Genomic DNA, 18044 nt, shown 5'->3' on the forward strand with positions numbered 1-18044 from the left:
GACACATTAAAATAAATATTAAATTGTACATTTTTTTGTGCACAGATTTTACAATAAATTGTTGTTCTACAATTGTATACAATATGATATGTTAAATATAATATACGATATACCAATAGAATACGTATAAATACACCATTAATGATGTACTGACTATTGATGTGGTCGTCGAACGTTCAAAATACTTCTCGATGATTTTAATTAATCATTCATTTTTATACTGAGTACAGATTCTATTTTTTCTCAATTCGGGATGAAATAGGACAAGTTTACAAGAATTAATATATTATATAGATATAAGCACACAAACAAAGGCTTCTATAATACAAATTTCTTGACTATATTTTTAATAACTCGAACAAGTCGAATATAATATATATGACTACAAGAAGTACAATTTTTTACGAACAATGAATACACGCCACGCCCCTCCTCGGTGGTGGCTATAGTCATGGCTTTATATATATATATATTAACAATAACAGGTACCTATATTAATTATTTTAGTGGTAGAAAATAAAACCAGAATCGACAAGAAGGTTAGCGAGTCTATGTGACTATATATATATGTACGTATATATATATAATATAGATGAATGTTTTTAAACATACGTGCTATACCTTATATATTGTCTTATAGTCACAGTATTCAAAGTGACGCCGATTAATCTGTTACTCTGGAAATTAAAAAAATAAATAAATTGTTCATATTAAAATAATATTTTTTTTTATACAATATGACGTATCTCATACCACCGAACGAAACCCAAATCGAACACATAAAAAATGAAGAATTCTATCAACCGTTATATAAACTTGAGGAAGATGTCACTCATCTCATGGAATGGTTGACCAAACAACCACATTTACCTAATATTACTGGTGAGTACTGAGTTAGTATATCTTAGTTTTAGATAAGTAGTATATACTTTGATGTTCGCAGTACTTTTCAGTAAGGAGATTTTAAAAGTTTAAGTGGAAGTATTCCGCTTAAGCCAACTATTTATCCCTGTAACACGAAAAAATACTGATTTTCAAAAACCATGATGTACCTATATTCACAGTACTTTTAATGAACATATAAATAAATACTACTTAGGTATTTATTATATTACATTATAACTATAGGCCTAAAGATATGAGACAACAGACACATTAATACAGTTTATCTATGAAAAAAATAATGAACTAAACTTATCTAAAAATACTAAGAAAATAATATTTTTACTAAAAATAAGAATTATTGCAACACTTATTTTAGTGTTCAGACGTTCAGTATGAAAATGCAAGTGTGCAGTTCCTATACAACTATAATAATATAGAGATTAAATAAAATAAACGCATTTAAACTTTCTTAAATGTATTTACAACTTCCAACTTCCAACTACAACTTTGCACACTTAAAATTTAACTAGGTATGTAGGTACTATATAGCAAAAAGCGTGCAATACGGATTTTTTCAAAATAAAAACTGAATTATGTATTTCAACGTTAATCGTACAGTTAAACATACAACGATAGAACCAAAAATTTAAGCTCTATAACCCTAAGTCCTAACATTTAGGAATTATCATCATTTTTATACTTCTAGTTTATTAAGTGTAAGTCATTATACAGTATTCACGAAAAATAAAACTAAAAAAAACAATTATCCAAGACATACAATTTTCAATATCTAAGGCTTTAAAAATTTAAATGATATCCTAAATTCCTAACCTGATGCATAATAATACACACTAAGCACACATACAAATCTTATGTAGTAGGTATAATATTATTATTTATTATTCACTATCACTATTTGTTTTATAAATAACAAAAAAAATTTACATATTTAATAAGTATTTAAACTTTAAAAATCATAAGAGTTGGGGTTAAAATTGATCATACCGTACAATTTTAAGTTTATAATAATATTATAAGTGATTTTGTAAATCACAACGGAATACAAAATATTACCAGGAACTCATGAGCAGAAACAAGTATGAAACTAGGTATCAATATATGCATCAGTATATTTGACGATTATGTAGCATGAGCATGTTATCATGATAATATATTATAATATATATGTAGCCATGTAGGTAACCATAGACGTATTATAGGAGGACTATGCAATTTGATGACACGCTGTAAATCAGTTAAACGGCTGTGGTGTAGGTAGTTATATACGTATACTATCTTTACGTAAATAGAATACGAAATTACGAAATGCCCACGCAACTGAACAGTTTGAACTACTAAAGTGGGATACCTTGAATTTCCAGACACTTGACAGTTTCCGGGGTAATATATAGTTTCGTGGAAATAAAAACGAATACAACAGGATTTAAAATAGTTATAATTTTATAAATATTAATTTCAAGTTTGCATTTTCCAAGGGCGTTTTATTAAATAGGTACCGGCGGTACCGCATTATTTTTACCTACTATATAGTATATATATATTATATCAGGACAAAATTGGTTTTTAGTTTGTTTTTTTTTTTTAACGTATTTTTGTACGTTTGTTTATACCTTTATACTTAGATAAATACTGGTTTGTTAGTAATTGAATTAATTAAACTTTGTCCATTAGCAATTTTATATCAAAACATCGAACCTATTCGAACCTGTTATTGTATTTACATCTCTTATAATAAATAATGTTAATAATAATATTTATTTTCTAATTAAACTTACAATATAATAACGTTCAAATAAAAAATAACAGTGAATACACCTATGTACGATGAAAATATGCTTGTACGAATGTACTATAGGTATAGTTATATTTTCAAACTCATGAGTTATGGGCTATTTGTCCTTTTTTATTACCTAGTTAAAAAAATTATTTTACTTATAGTCTATAAGTAATATTATAATAAATTATATACTAAAGCAGATTATTTTCTATTACAACAATACTGTATTATTCGAATTTAAACTTGTTATATGTGTTTTAATTGTGACTCCAGTAACAAAATATAAAACACGTTTTACAGGATTATATTTCCTTGTTTAAAAACTAAGTACCTAGGTATACTTCCTAACTACACGTTTACACATATATCTATAACTGGCTCCCTACGTTAAATATTTCTTATAATTAATACAAACAAAGATATCCTTGAAAAATGGCAATAATAAGTATATTTAGTTGCCATTTTATTTTCACCCCGATACAATAAAAATACATAAACATTAAACATATAATATTTTTTTTTTATTTATGTTGTTACCTATATAGCTTATTTTAAATAAAAATTATTAAAAAATGTTAAAACCGTTTTGGAAACTTTTACTTATTACAAAATTATACAATCGTACAACTTTTGAATTATTAATTATTAAACTAAAGTCGAAAAAGTGAAAATAAATAATAACATTTTATAAAAAAAAATCATTATAGTTTTATTAATTAACTATATAGGTAGTAATATCTGTATTTCGTACAGTGTACATTGTAAACCGTAGTAGGTACAGCAATGGAATATATTATATTTAATACCTATACGGTAAGACATATTACATTTATACCTTATACGTTAACATTGTTTGAATACAGAATTAAATCTACGTATAATACTAAAATAGGCATAGGTATGGTAATATAGAATTTACTATTCAGTTTATTTTATACACAAATATCATCAGAGTTATTGTCTATTGAGTGGATGTTTTTACCCTACATGGGATTTTGCTTATTACTATATATTTTGATATATATAATATATATTTAAAGTCCTCGTTTAAAAATGTATCAAATAATATTAAAATTAGCTTAGAGAAAAAAGTACTTTTTGAAACTAAACAAGAAATACTTAAGGTCAACGACAATATTTGTAATATATAGTATGTACCTATATCCTATATACTGCCATACCGGTATAATAGAAGTACCTATCTATCGTAGTACAACAGTCAACGACAATTTTTGCACGAATCTAATATAATATATGAATACCTTGAAGTTTAAGTAATGCTTTGTACATTTATAGGTACATTAATTATACCTACTACAATATACAAGAATATCCGGTTAACAAATAAAAATCATAAATCATTTTCTTATACTCATAATCCCTATATGCATATCTTTTGATTGCTATATATGTTAAATACGTAGGTAAATGAGTTCATATTATGATTTATATTTAATCCATTACGCATGAGTGATGAATCAATGAATCGATTATTAAATCAATCATAATATTAACCATACGCATAAACATATAAAACCACTATAAATATAGTTGTACTGTTGACGGTGGATTTGAGCTTCGACATGTGCGATATGACAATATTTTACTTTTTAAACTTACTATAGTTCTATATTTTTAATTAATTACCACCGTAATAAAAATGTATATTAATTAATTAATTATTTATATAGATATAATAGGTGCCATTATATAAGAAATGTGTATCTATCTACTTATAGCCTACATGGATGTCCCTAGATCCATTTGTACAAAGAAAAGGAAGGAACCGAAAACTAAATGGTTAGACTTGGTCTTAACATATAAAAATAAAATATATTTAATTTTAATGATAAATAATTTATCTATTTTGATAAAGTCCTAACCACATTATGATTCCGTATTATCAACACGTAACATAAAGCAAATTTTATAATATTGATATTTTAATGTTGATTATAGACTATAGTATAAATAACTATTACAAATTAATAATTTTAAAATACTTATAACTTGTTTTAAAATAGAAATATTAAAAAATAATCCTATACAAAGGGCCCTAAATAATATTCTTACCTTTAAATTTGATAAAGCTGTTCTAATAATACTTTAATTCCAATATTAATAACAACCATAAACTAACCAACTGAATAAAATAGATTACACTGAATATAAAATATTCTATACACCTAAGCGTTAATTTCGATATACCTAATATGTATGACGTCAGTTGTTATGAATAGTCGAATAGAAAATATTGTAACCATAATGAGACAATGCCACAATGGAATATAGGTAGTAAAAATGTATTAAAATCGAATTATTGAACTTGTTATTACTAATAAATAATAATAAATTAGTACAATTTAAAATAGGTATGCCATTAACATTTTTCGAAGGTACACAATTTTACTATAATATTAATCATTACAATATTGTCATCAGAAACGATAATAATTCAGTATCTAGGTACCTATTTCAGTTACATAAAAATGAAATACATCAAATACTTAGGTACCTACCTATATAAAAAATGCTACAAGTTATAGAAATGGTCACGTTGACCCCCTTCCCACCAGTTGAAGACGTTCCTGAACTCTAATTACCACAATAACTTGAGTTTACCTAACTACTAATAAGTCATTGCATAAAATAATATTATTATATGAATAAAAACTATTGTAATTTTTACTGTCCACATAACTATACTCTAATAAATTATAATAGTTTTATTATAACTTGTACTAATGATGTAGGTAGTAATTGAACAAAAGTTAAAAACTATTATGAAAATGAAAATGAAAATACCTAGTTTGTTAATTATTAGTTATTACTTATTAGTATTCATGTATAATAATAATAATTTTTATTACAGACGTATATAAAAACTACATCTAATCGCATACATGTATTTAAATTTCAGATAGAAAATGGTTAGCACATTTTATAACTGGATGCAAGTATAATTTGCAAAGATCAAAACAAGTTATTGAATCATATTTCGTAGCGCGAGCAGAATTTCCAGAATTTTTTGGCTCTTTTAATAGAGAACAGCTAAAAGAAGCTACTAAACAAGGGTAACTACTAAATTATTACACATTACTTCTTATCATATTATACTTACATCACAATGAATTATAATATTTAAAATTATTAATATAAATACCATAATAAGCCATTTTACCTACCTATTGGTTAAAATTTTAAATTAGAACGCATATTCATGCATATCTAAATTCTAAACGAAGACCACAACATTAATATTTAATTAATCATAATTCATATAGTAAATACCTACCTAACTAATAGAAGTTTTAAATTATGTAACTATTAGGGAGTTATTTTTCAGTACTTAATTATAATAGGTTCACGTATAGACTTGCCTTAATTTTTTAAATTGGAGGTGCACAATATTTAGGTAGGTACATACAATATACATGTAAAAATTAAATCCGAATTATTTAATATTATTCATCATACTACGGAAACCTAATGATACGACAATTCCTAATGGTTATTAACAAATTTTTTTTTTTTTATTAAGAATAAGGCTTCGATAACTGGATCATTAGCCTGCTAAGTTTTACATAAGATTAGTTTTATACATTTTTTTTTTTTTAAAGTAACAAAAATTATTTTTATACGTTCTTAATAATTATTAAATAGTAGGTAAGCAGCTGACTAAATTCTAGACCCTCCCTCGGTTCAAATTTAACATTTTGTTACCACTTAAACTTTATACAAATTGAATAATATACCTAAGTCAATTATTTGTTTTATTTAAAAACTAGATTAGATTCGTATACTGAATTCAGCACTGGTTCTATAGGTATATACCTACCTATCTATGAATGATAATAATTACCTAACGTTTTACACTTTTACAGATCAGTATGTTTGTTCCCAAAATTGACTCCAGAGGGTAACCGAATTTTCTGTACCACGACCCGACCGTCGTCGGACGATGACGATTATGATGTCATGCTGTTTTGTCAAGTATCCATCGCTATTCTAGATTTGCAACTCAAATTGGAGCCCATGTATGGCAACATTATCCTTTACGACTTGAAGCATGTCCGATTAGCTCAATTCATGGCCTTCACACCCACCTTAACAAAAAACCTGTTGAGATGTTGCATAGTGAGTGTATTTACTATAATACACTATACTATATTGGATATTATTTTTAGTAACCAACATGATTAGATATACAAATAATAGATAAGTATAGAGAGATACCTAGTAAAGATTTTTACCAGACACTTTTTTTTTAATATTCGGAAATTTACCGTTAAAAATATGACCAGAGCCCAACTTATAAGGAGGACTAGGGGGGCTGCAGCCCCGGGCCCCTGTTGATATTTAATTATTAAAGTGGCACTTGTGAAATTTTATGATATTCACCAAGAACAATCAAACTCATTCATCGTTAGTCTATTTGCTGAAAGGGAAATAACTAACACACACGATTTTTCAGATCTAATTCAAAAGTTTAGTGAACTCTAATCTAGAAAAAAACCGTTGTCTTAAATTCTAAATCGTGTAAATTGTTTTATTATTTACATTGACTATGTTGAAAAATGAATTACCACTTTGACTTTGTGCACAATGTACATGATGTATATCAGTAAACATTTGTTTAAATTAAAAGCTATATCTACACTTCTTTACTTATATTAATATTTTTTATTTCATCGTTTTATTTATATTAGGTAATCATCATTAAATAATTACTTATAGACTCATGGTATAATTTATTTATAATTTTATAAAATAAATTTAATATAAAAATCCATAAAGCAAAAAGACTGCATGTATAATTTAAGTTGGTAATTTAGAATTTAGAATTTAGATAATAATTAATTTTGGGGCTCCATCAAAAACTAGATCCGAGCCCCAAAATTTATAAGTTGGGCTCTGAATATGACAATAGTGTTGTGACCTACCTGAGAGCTGAGTTCCTTGGTAGTTTAGCATATTATTTAAAGTTGAAAAATATTTTCAATTTCAACTGTCTATAAGCGAGTATGTGACCCAGTCAAACATATTTGGAATAAAATTATCGACCAACTTTTAATTGACACGACACTAAGGAACGGTAAGCACTATAGCCACTAAGTACAATTTTATCAAACATTTTTTAATTCAGCATACAAAAACACATAATTTGTAAATGAAAAAATGTGTCTAGTGAAGTAGGTTTGATTTATGCCTAAATTAGACTACCTAGGTTATATTTTAGGTTATATATCTGTATTCGTATTTCGTATAGATAATAGTGTAATGATTTTTTTCTAAGATTATATACGTAGGAATAGTAACGTCTAATGGGTTGAGTTTAAAATATTTAAATAAGGTCAGTCATCTTGCAATAAAATAATTTATACGACTATATAGGTAATAGTAATATAGGTATATATAATATATTTATGTTTTATATCATAAACAAGGAGTTAAATTTATTAATTATTATTAAACAGGATTATTTTCCGTTTACAGGATTCGTTCCCGCTGCGAGTAAAAACTGTCCACTACATAAACCCACCTAAGTTCATGAGCCGCCTCATTACGTTCTTCAAGCTATTTGTGTCAAACAAAATAAGAGACAGAGTAAGTTTGGACAACTATAATAGTATATTATTGAAATACTAGTGAATCAAAAATGTCTGCAAAGCAACTAAATTCATCCTAGCGTATATAACCACTCTCACCACAAGTACTTAGTAGGTACCTACCACCTACGTAAATAGGTCGTAAGACGTAAATAGGTTTACCTATAGTTATACTTAGTGCCGGCGAAAGGGGTTGTGACCTGTGCGATCGCACAGGGCAGCAATTTGTTTTTGGAATTTTAGGGGCGGCATTGTTTATAAATAATAATATATGGCACAGGGCAGCGAAAAACCTAGCGTAAAAATAGTAAAGTTTGCTTATGCCAATTTACCATTGTTTGTTAATATTCTTCACAAAAATTTCCAAAACATAAAATATTCTTACCACCTTTATTATACAAATAGTTAAATTATCAAAATGTTTATCATCCCTATACTGCAACATACACATAATAAACAAATTAAGATCTTAATTCGTGATGTTACCTATATATTATATAGGTATATATATAATATCATTGTCTATTTGTTATATAGATATTTGTACATGATTCACTAGAAGATTTGTACCAATACATCCCAAAAGACGTATTGCCAGACATATACGGAGGTACCGGTGGAAATCTCGAAAAATATGAAGGTGAGATATACCAAATTGTAATATGTACATAAAATGCTGTGTTGGCAGTAATTACCTATGTATCGACTATTGAGTAATATAATATAGGTTCACAGATCATACAATTATATTATTTTATATATTCGAGTAGTAGAAATTCTTATCCATATTGTTATTCAAAAATGATTTTTATCCTTGCAGAAGATATGTTGGAACTTTTGATGGCTAACAAAGAATGGCTGGAAGCACGACCAAAGGCCGACTTGTCAAGACGACCAGAACATACAAAAACAGATGAATTGGATATGAATGGTACATTCAAAAAATTACAGATAGATTAAAATATCTTGGTTTGGAAAAGAATCTATAGTGATTATTAATATTATTAGTAATTTATTATAAATATACACTGTTGTCTTTATTTTTAATGTTACGTGGACAAAAATCATATTTAAAATCAAATAAACTATATAGAAATATGTGATAAATAAAATTGTTGCACAATAATGTATAAAATAAATATTTAATGTCTACATAAAAAAAAAATGTCTTTTCAAATTATAATGGTACCTACTAATGGTACTTTCAAAAGTAAAATAATGTGAAATTGTCTATCACTAGTAATTTGGTAATTTCTAAGCTGATGATACAATATCAATTCTATCACAAAATGAGATAGAATGGATCTAGAATCATTCTGTACACTTTTATTATTTATTATATTTATGAATTTATTATGAAATAAAATCAAAATATGATTGACATTGAGTTAAACACAAGTGTTATTAAATTATTACACAGTAGATTTAAATCAAATGTTTAGTCTATTAATAAATATTAAAAGTGGACACAACAATATTAATTTATATTCAACAAATAATTTGTCAAAATATTTATTAGTTATACCAAAAAAAAAAAAAACAACTATAATATTAAATATTTGCAACAAATAAATGATATGTTTATGAAAAAAAAAGAAAATATAATAGCCATGTTTTCTAATTATATTGGAAAGGAACATTAATTAAAATATTTAAAAATTAAAATAGATAGTATAAAAATAATACATAAAATGTGATACGCAAAAACAGCATAGCCAGTATACAATCAATATACTCTTAAGTTTCCTGCAAAAAATACTATAGTGTGTAGTACTTTTTAGAAATTAATACTTAAATTAAACTTCCATAATTTTCTTCTTTATTTGAATTATTATTTGGTTGCTTATTTTCATTATTTGTTGTTTCATAACTGTTAGATTCACTTTTCCCATTCACAGATTTATTACTGTAAACAATTAAATAAGCGAATTAGTATCATTAAAAAACACAGAGTAAAAATTTATTTTCAATACATTCAACAAAACAGCAAATAAAACATTACCAACACCCAATGTCTCTACATAAATAATTAAATCAATTTTAATATTAATGTAGTAAAAAATAATATAGAGCTTTGCATCCAAATTTACTATGAAAATTTGAATAACATATTTTAATTAACAAATAAGAAGTTTTAAATAGGTAATTAAGTGGAATTTTTAATAATGCTAACATAAAATTTATAAATGATACTTGAACAAATAAATCTTATAAGTTGCTATGTTAATTACTGTATATGCAATTATTGACTTGTTGAACAAATATATTTTGTCAACTTATTAGTTTAATAAGTTACCTTTCGGTTTCAATAAGTTTATTTCTTCTGTAAGCAAATCGCCTACGCAACGACGGTGGTGTATCAATGGCAAAAGGACTATACATCTTGGTCGGCGTTCTGCCCAACAAACACTTGGACCGTGTTCTAGGTGTGTTAGGAGTCAGAGGCGACTCATCCAATTTGAAACGACGTCTAGTCGTCGGTCGTAATTTCTGAAACAAAATAAAATTTGTTAGTTTGATCAACAAGTGGTAGTAATAATAGTTTGTGTAGTATAACAACGAGTACAACAAGCAGATTAAGTGAGTCATCTAGTACTCAACCAATTAATAATAATGAATAAAAACAAAAGACTGTAAAACTACATTATTTTAAATAAATTAAAATGAAATATTATATTATAAGTTCCAATAACAATATCACTCAAATATTTTAAATCCCCGAATATAAAATTATTGTGTTGATTGGTATGAAGGTGTTTGGACTCTGATAGCAAAAAAGTAATAACTGACTCAGAGCTCCACAAAGTGCAAGACCAATATTGAACTGACGCCAGAAGCATATGGCAGTATAATAATGGTCTATAGTTATTATTAATAATATTATCAATACCTAAAACATCATTAAATAAGTCTTTGTTTTGTATGTTTAACACGTTGACTGCCATACGACCGTCGATGGTCATACAATAGGTATTTGTTATACTCCAGGCATATTTTTCAATGTCTTTCAAATTTGTATATACTATGTATTTGAAAAAAAACTTTAAAAAAAATGTACTATATCAAAAGTTATGATTCCCGCTTTACCACGGTCCTTTTTTTAGTGGATTACTGTAGCGCCATAGAACATTTAATAATTAATTTAAATCAAATTCAGAAATGGTCACCAGCGGTCACAAATGTATAAAATTTGAGAATTACAGATGATTGCCTGTGGTTATATGGTAGTCAATGTGTTAGTGTTAAGATAAAATTATAATAAAATAATAATTGATCTACGAGCAATATTTTTTTTTAATATTTGTATCCCATTGCGGCATATAGCGATTACTTTTCCTATGATAAAGGATAGTAAGGTTTTTGACAACTAGGGTTGGAAGTTTTTTTTTATTAAAAAAAAACCGTTCTCATTTTAATTAAAATAAAAAAACCAACTATGGGGAATACTTAAATTTAATTAAAACAGAGAAATTTTCATATTTGTATAGGTAATGTAAAATATGTAAGTTGTAAATGATTGTAAAAAATTGCCTGAATCTGAATTGACGAATCACCTTGCAGGTATTGCTATACATAAACTTTTTTAATTTTACATGTTTTAATAACAATCATTTTTTATGAACGGTATTCGATACGGCCAACCCGAACAATGGCATTTAAAACACCAACAAAAACATAACCATCGTACGTCAAACTACCCACGACATACCTGTGCGGCCACTTTGAATCCGGTTCTGAGTTTGTTCATCGACCTAAACACCGAGCTCACGCTACGCCTCAGCGTGTCGCGCTTCTTGGTCACCGTGTTGACGGCCACCTGCCATACTTGCGAGTTGCAGTTCCGCGCCCGAGGGCTGTTCCGTACCGACTTCCTAGTCAACGAGTACGGACACTCTTCGTCGAACCTGTCGCGTATCTGCCGCTGGATGTCGGACTCGACGATGCACTCGGTGAGCGATCCTGGTTCGCAACACTCGTCGTTGCCGATGAAACTCAACCGACGGCGCATCATGACTGCAGAAATCTGTGTGTGTGTGTGTGTGACGATTTCGGAACACCGGACGGAATCCTCCTGAACGATCGCGTCGGAAATGGAAAAAAAAAAAAGAATTTATTCGGAACCGCGAGATCCGAAAGCGGACGCGAGACCAGTAACAAACGAGAGTACCTACAGAAAACACAATAGGTCACGGCAAACCGGTGTTCGGAGCGCGTGTTCTGGTAATTGTCAGTTACTGTCGCTCGGTAATCGGATGTCGAAGTGGCTCCTCCAGTCGACGCCCTCGATTAAACAGATACGGAGCTCCAGTACACAACAATAGTATGAGTAGCGACTCGTGCGGCGGTCGTTAACCGTTAAAATTCAAAACAATCCAATGCGGCGTCGTAGGCGTGTGTATGACAATAGATAACTGTGTGATCGTGTTTTTATGGTTACCGGTCCCGTCCTTAATCACTCCGCGGACGAAACGAAAACATTCTTATCGTCGTTTGATAACAATAATGTTTTTGGTTTTTATCATCGTAGGGCAATGAACATCGGATAGGTAGATATTAATAATTAATATTATGTATACACAGCGTTTGAGTAGTAGAGTTAAAGACGTGATTCAGCAGTGACTATTGAACGAGAAAAGTGAAATGTAAGAAATTTGCTCAATAGGTACGCTAATTGCACAGTTCGATTTTAATCGTTTCGTTTCGAAACTATTATAATATATTAACACGTCGGTCGGCCAAGTACCAATTGTTGGCCGTCATAATGTTTACTAGAGCGAAGGTCGATGATATTTGTACTACAAAACGACACATTCGGCATACTACTTAGTAGACAAACAAGACCAGAGAATCTCGAGACTATGATAACTTAGCTTATCATACATATTGGTGAGTATATCATATTTTATGTTACATAATAAATGATACATATTATTTAAGTTTATTAATGTTTTTATGACCATACTGTAATTGCATCATATAATCTACTTCATAATATTATAGTCTATTTTACCTAGAAGAAATTATTGTTGAATGAAATAAGCTTTAGTATTTTATTCATTATGACTCTACCAAACCAGCAGCAATTTTATTTATTTGTTTATTTAAAAATATATCAGATTATGAATCGGGTAAATGTACAAAAATATTGATTTTGCACTGCTATGACTGAGCTACTTCTTATGTACATTTTTGATTAATAACTACAGTAAATTGTTATTATTATCATTTAAATCTTAAAATTATTTTTATTTACTAACAGAATTTAAACATTGTTCTTATAACTATTAAATATACATACATATACATACACACATATATATATAATATTATTTATCTATTTACCATTCATGTATACTTTGAGTCAAAATATATTTTATAAAATAAAACATAAATGATAGTTATATAAACTATTATGTTTAATTTTTTACTTCTAAATCCATAATTCTAATCATATTTAGCTAGATTATTAGTTTATTGACATTCTAAATTTCTTGTTTTATGTTTTACAGTTGCTTTTATTATTTGTAATGTAAAATATTACATTTGTTTTTAGTTATGAAATAACTTTTTGTACCTTCATTAAGAATGATCCTACTTTTAGAAATATTAGGCATTACACAATGTAATACTTCATTTTGTTATAGGTAATCTCCTTGGAGCAGTATTGATCTACATTGAAAATCTAGAATAACGTCGTATCAAAAATTATAATTTGTTACAAAAAGCATAAATTAGGTAAGTAAAACAATTTTATTAAATTACTATTTCTAAATATATTATACCTATAATATTTGTATAAAAATAAATAATCCAAAAGTTTGTGCAAGTTTTTAAAGTAATAATGCACAAAATAATCATATGACGCCTAGTACTACCTAGTACTAATTGAATATTTTAATGATTTTAATAATTCTAATTTTATCTTTGTTTAATAGAAATTAGTTTGACAACTATAATTTTAAGTAAAATCATAAATGTTCCTTAGGGTCTTACCTAATATTTTTTGTATTAAAATTAATTTTAATGTGTAATGCGAATAGAGTAATTGGAGGTTTTTTTTTTTTTGTGTTATTTAAGAAAGTTCTTAATAAAGAAAATGAAAAAATACCCATCTTGTACATTTACTATAATCATATATTTATAAAGTACACTAATATTATTTTTAAGAAATAATATACTATTTTGGTTAATATTAGGAATCAATTTTAATTCTATTATCTTTTAATATAGAAATAAAATGACGCTGTTCTACAAAAATCTTGGGGTGCCATGCAAATGCATCATATCATCTATGAAAAGTGATGCTGTATTAATTCGCAAGTTATCACGGTATGTTACTCGATACCAAACTCACGAGATATGTATTGCAAAAAATCAATTATGGCCAATTCGATGTTTTTCTTCCATTAATGATGACAACGGTGATAATATAAAACCAAAACCAGAAGAAAAAGACCCATTGTTGAAAAGTGTCCCAGTTAAAACTGTGTTAGATAAAGTAAGCTTTGAAAAAAATGTTGATAAAGTCCAAAGACCTGAAAAATCTGTTGATAGAAATTATATTACTGCTCGTCGTGCAATGACCGAGTTCATGTTGAAATCAACTGATCTAGAAGGGCTTAAAACTATCAAACGGAGATCTCCTTTTGATGACGAGCCCCCAATAAATGTTTATTGGCGGAAAGATGTTGTAGCCAAAGCATCTGAAGTTTGGGGATCTCAGGAAGGTTTGGTGACTCAACTAATTAAAAGAGAAATTGAGAGAAAAAAAAAACAACAAACAATGTTCACTATTAAAGCACATAGAAGAAATAACCGTCGACAGACTCTAAATAAAAATGATCTCAAAACACAAAAGTCATCAGGACTATTTGGTGATTCTGGCCGTGTTGTCTTGACAGCAGTTTTCATAAACGGTATGAATACAATTTTCAAAGGTTTGGCTTGGTTTTATACTGGAAGTCACAGCATGTTTTCAGAGTGTATACATTCAATGGCTGATACAATTAATCAAGTCATTCTTGCATTTGGTATTTATAAATCGGTACAAATAGCAGATTCGTATCATCCATATGGATATTCAAACATGAAATATGTTGCTTCTTTAATATCTGGAGTAGGAATCTTCTGTATTGGCTCTGGACTTTCTATTTACCACGGTGTAACAGGACTTATTCATGCTGAACCATTAGATTCTCTATTTTGGGCATATTTTGTGCTTGGTGGCTCATTTATATCTGAAGGAGCAACATTAGCAGTTGCTATCAATAATATTAAAAAATGTTCCAAAGAATCCAATATTTCTTTCTTACAATATGTTTTACGAGGTCATGATCCTACTGTCAATGTTGTATTATTAGAAGATTGCGCTGCTGTATTATCTATTGGAGTTGCCGCTGTGTGTATGTCATTAACTTCGTACTTAAATACTCCTATACCAGATGCTGTGGGATCATTGCTAGTTGGTGGAATTTTAGGCACAGTTGCTTCCTTCATTATTTATACAAACACATCAGCTATAGTCGGCCGCTCTATTAGTCTAACATATTTAAACAAAATCAATGCTGAATTGGAGTCTGATGTTATGATAAGGGCTATTCACGATGTTAAAGGTATTGATATGGGAAACAGTTTGATTAGGTATAAAGCCGAGTTGGATTTTGATGGAAGAGAATTAGCTAAACAATACCTTGACAGACTCGATCCTGAAGCATTGATGGCAGAAGTGAAGGGTATTGAAAATGCAGATTGTGCTGAAGCATTCTTATTGAAACACAGTGAAAATATAATTGATATGATAGGTGGAGAGATTGATAGAATAGAATGGCAACTAAGATCAAAATTCCCTGAAATAAGACACTGTGACTTAGAAATACTTTAGACATTTTCTTTATTTTCTTTAACTAATACACTAAGAACATATTATCAACTGCAGACTGTCGAAGCTTATGATCAAATAAGTTTTTGCATAACATGGGAAAATATGATCTTATTCTACATGTTTATTTTAAATTTTTATTATTAGCTATAATAAATTAAAATGTATGCATATATTTTTTTTTATAAGTTAATAATGCTTACTGCATACCTAATTATTGAGTATGAGAACCGAGAAGAATTTATTTATATTGAAAATGAACAATATGGTGATTAAAAGAATGATGCTGGTAATTTATGGTATTCAGCTTGGAGACATTTAGTCAGTGTCAAAAGCAAAACGATTTTACAAAATATATTTCTTTAAATTAATATTGTTAGTATTAAACAGCTTTTAATAATATGTCGATCATATGTATTGTACTTTTTTAGATTTATTTTTATCCAAGGCCAATTAAATTTTATTTTGTATCATTCTGCAGCTAAACTGTGATTTGCTTGCATATTTATAATATAAATGTTATCATCTTTAAAATAAAATGTTTTATTTTAATTAAACCCGATTATATAGTGTAATAACAAAAAATATACACAAAAACCTTTTCTTACCTATTTTGTGTACCTATGTTAACTTTATTAATTTTAATATTAGACTTAGTTTATAATAAATAGTATTACAAAAAATAAAAATACTAAATAGTAAATTAGATCCGTTTTGTCTTATACCATTGAATAACATTTACTACTCCATAACAAATACTAATTCTATTTAGAATAATATTTCCGTTTTCAAAAAGATGTCACTAATGTATGTTCAGCAGTGGACATAGTTATTAAACGACGTTTTATAAGATATACATTTTAAATAATGATTTAAATATTAAAGTGAATTACGTATTAATTAGATATTATTAAATATCCATATTATTGTTTTTTATTTTAAAGCGAGTTATGATTATTTTTCAATAATAATACTTTAAATACTTATAAGTTATAACTTGTAAATTGTACATACAAAGTGTACTAAATGTGTTTACAACATTTTTTTAATTGAAAACAGAAATTTAATTATATGATTTATATGCCATAAGGGTGCTTTTAATTTTTAATTGAAGTTATATGTTAACATTATTATAAACAAAGATATTACAATTTATCTCATAACTTCTTAAAAATTAAAATATAGTAAAATTGCCGATAATGTTTTTACATTTAAGTCTAGTAAAAGGTCAATTCACTATTATTAAAGGTTACAACATTATATTACACAAAATTTTAACTGCGAGTATGTATCCTCTAAAAGTCTAAAAAGACCAAAGGTTAACAATCTCATATTTTGAAATTGATGTTTGTAAAATAGTGTTTGTTCATAGGTACGTATCGTAATATTTCGTGGTTTGTGATATTCATTGACCCCCTCCCACAAAAGATCACCAGACTAAAAGTGTACCATTTTATCTTTGGTACCTATCTCAAGAATATACTGCATACTACTTGTCCTACAACAATTAGCGAGTTAAAAATTCATATTCAAAAATAAATTGTTGCAATTCCCAGTGAGATTATACATGAGCTACGCACAATTTTAGCGTTAGATTTATTGCTCATAGTCAATAGGTAAGATTATTATAATAATATTATTTGAATAAGATAAATATAAATATTTCTAAATAAGATATCTGTTATAATTAAATTAGATAGGTAATTTAACTATACACAAAATATTACCTACAGTATCAAAAAAAAGGAATTATTTGATGTTCTATTTATAATAGGAATTACGTAATTTTGCATCAAAATTTTATTTAAGGGGATTGGTGACGGTGATTTCCTGTCTTTGTCTAACACACGCGCAACATAAGAATTCAGACGTT

At 27.7% G+C, this 18044-nt stretch overlaps 3 protein-coding genes across 5 annotated transcripts; 2 read left to right on the forward strand and 1 right to left on the reverse strand.

The window, feature by feature from the left end:
* Positions 1–596: 596 nt before the first annotated feature.
* Positions 597–9457, forward strand: LOC114119510 (alpha-tocopherol transfer protein-like). Its single transcript, XM_027981085.2, has 6 exons — positions 597–882; positions 5604–5757; positions 6568–6820; positions 8180–8290; positions 8830–8932; positions 9113–9457. Exons 1-6 carry the CDS (start codon positions 738–740, stop codon positions 9250–9252), a joined length of 906 nt encoding a protein of 301 aa, XP_027836886.2. The 5' UTR covers positions 597–737; the 3' UTR covers positions 9253–9457.
* LOC114119474 (uncharacterized) lies at positions 9416–12741 on the reverse strand. Of its 2 annotated transcripts, XM_027981035.2 has the most exons (4): positions 12465–12741; positions 12002–12364; positions 10589–10782; positions 9416–10198 (listed from the first exon to the last, which is right to left on the reverse strand). In XM_027981035.2, exons 2-4 carry the CDS (start codon positions 12302–12304, stop codon positions 10084–10086), a joined length of 612 nt encoding a protein of 203 aa, XP_027836836.1. In that variant the 5' UTR covers positions 12305–12364; positions 12465–12741; the 3' UTR covers positions 9416–10083. The 2 variants fall into 2 exon arrangements, with proteins under 2 accessions (XP_027836836.1, XP_050066932.1); XM_050210975.1 differs by having other exon boundaries at positions 12002–12741.
* Positions 12742–12867: 126 nt separating this feature from the next.
* On the forward strand, positions 12868–16728 carry LOC114119473 (zinc transporter 9). Of its 2 annotated transcripts, none has more exons than XM_027981034.2 (3): positions 12868–13179; positions 13938–14028; positions 14524–16728. In XM_027981034.2, exon 3 carries the CDS (start codon positions 14531–14533, stop codon positions 16172–16174), a length of 1644 nt encoding a protein of 547 aa, XP_027836835.1. In that variant the 5' UTR covers positions 12868–13179; positions 13938–14028; positions 14524–14530; the 3' UTR covers positions 16175–16728. The 2 variants fall into 2 exon arrangements, with proteins under 2 accessions (XP_027836835.1, XP_050066923.1); XM_050210966.1 differs by lacking the exon at positions 12868–13179 and adding an exon at positions 13260–13421.
* The last annotated feature ends 1316 nt before the right edge of the window (positions 16729–18044 follow it).

Source organism: Aphis gossypii, chromosome 1 (genome assembly GCF_020184175.1).
Source record: "Aphis gossypii isolate Hap1 chromosome 1, ASM2018417v2, whole genome shotgun sequence".
Lineage (NCBI taxonomy): Eukaryota > Metazoa > Arthropoda > Insecta > Hemiptera > Aphididae > Aphis > Aphis gossypii.

Coding starts and splice junctions, on each gene's coding strand:
- LOC114119510 (XM_027981085.2), top strand. CDS start 738: ATGACGTATCTCATACCACCGAACGAAACCCAAATCGAACACATAAAA. Junction 883..5,603: donor ACATTTACCTAATATTACTG/GTGAGTACTGAG, acceptor TTTAAATTTCAG/ATAGAAAATGGTTAGCACAT. Junction 5,758..6,567: donor AAAGAAGCTACTAAACAAGG/GTAACTACTAAA, acceptor ACACTTTTACAG/ATCAGTATGTTTGTTCCCAA.
- LOC114119474 (XM_027981035.2), bottom strand. CDS start 12,304: ATGATGCGCCGTCGGTTGAGTTTCATCGGCAACGACGAGTGTTGCGAA. Junction 10,783..12,001: donor GATTCAAAGTGGCCGCACAG/GTATGTCGTGGG, acceptor ATTTTGTTTCAG/AAATTACGACCGACGACTAG. Junction 10,199..10,588: donor AAACTTATTGAAACCGAAAG/GTAACTTATTAA, acceptor AATTGTTTACAG/TAATAAATCTGTGAATGGGA.
- LOC114119473 (XM_027981034.2), top strand. CDS start 14,531: ATGACGCTGTTCTACAAAAATCTTGGGGTGCCATGCAAATGCATCATA.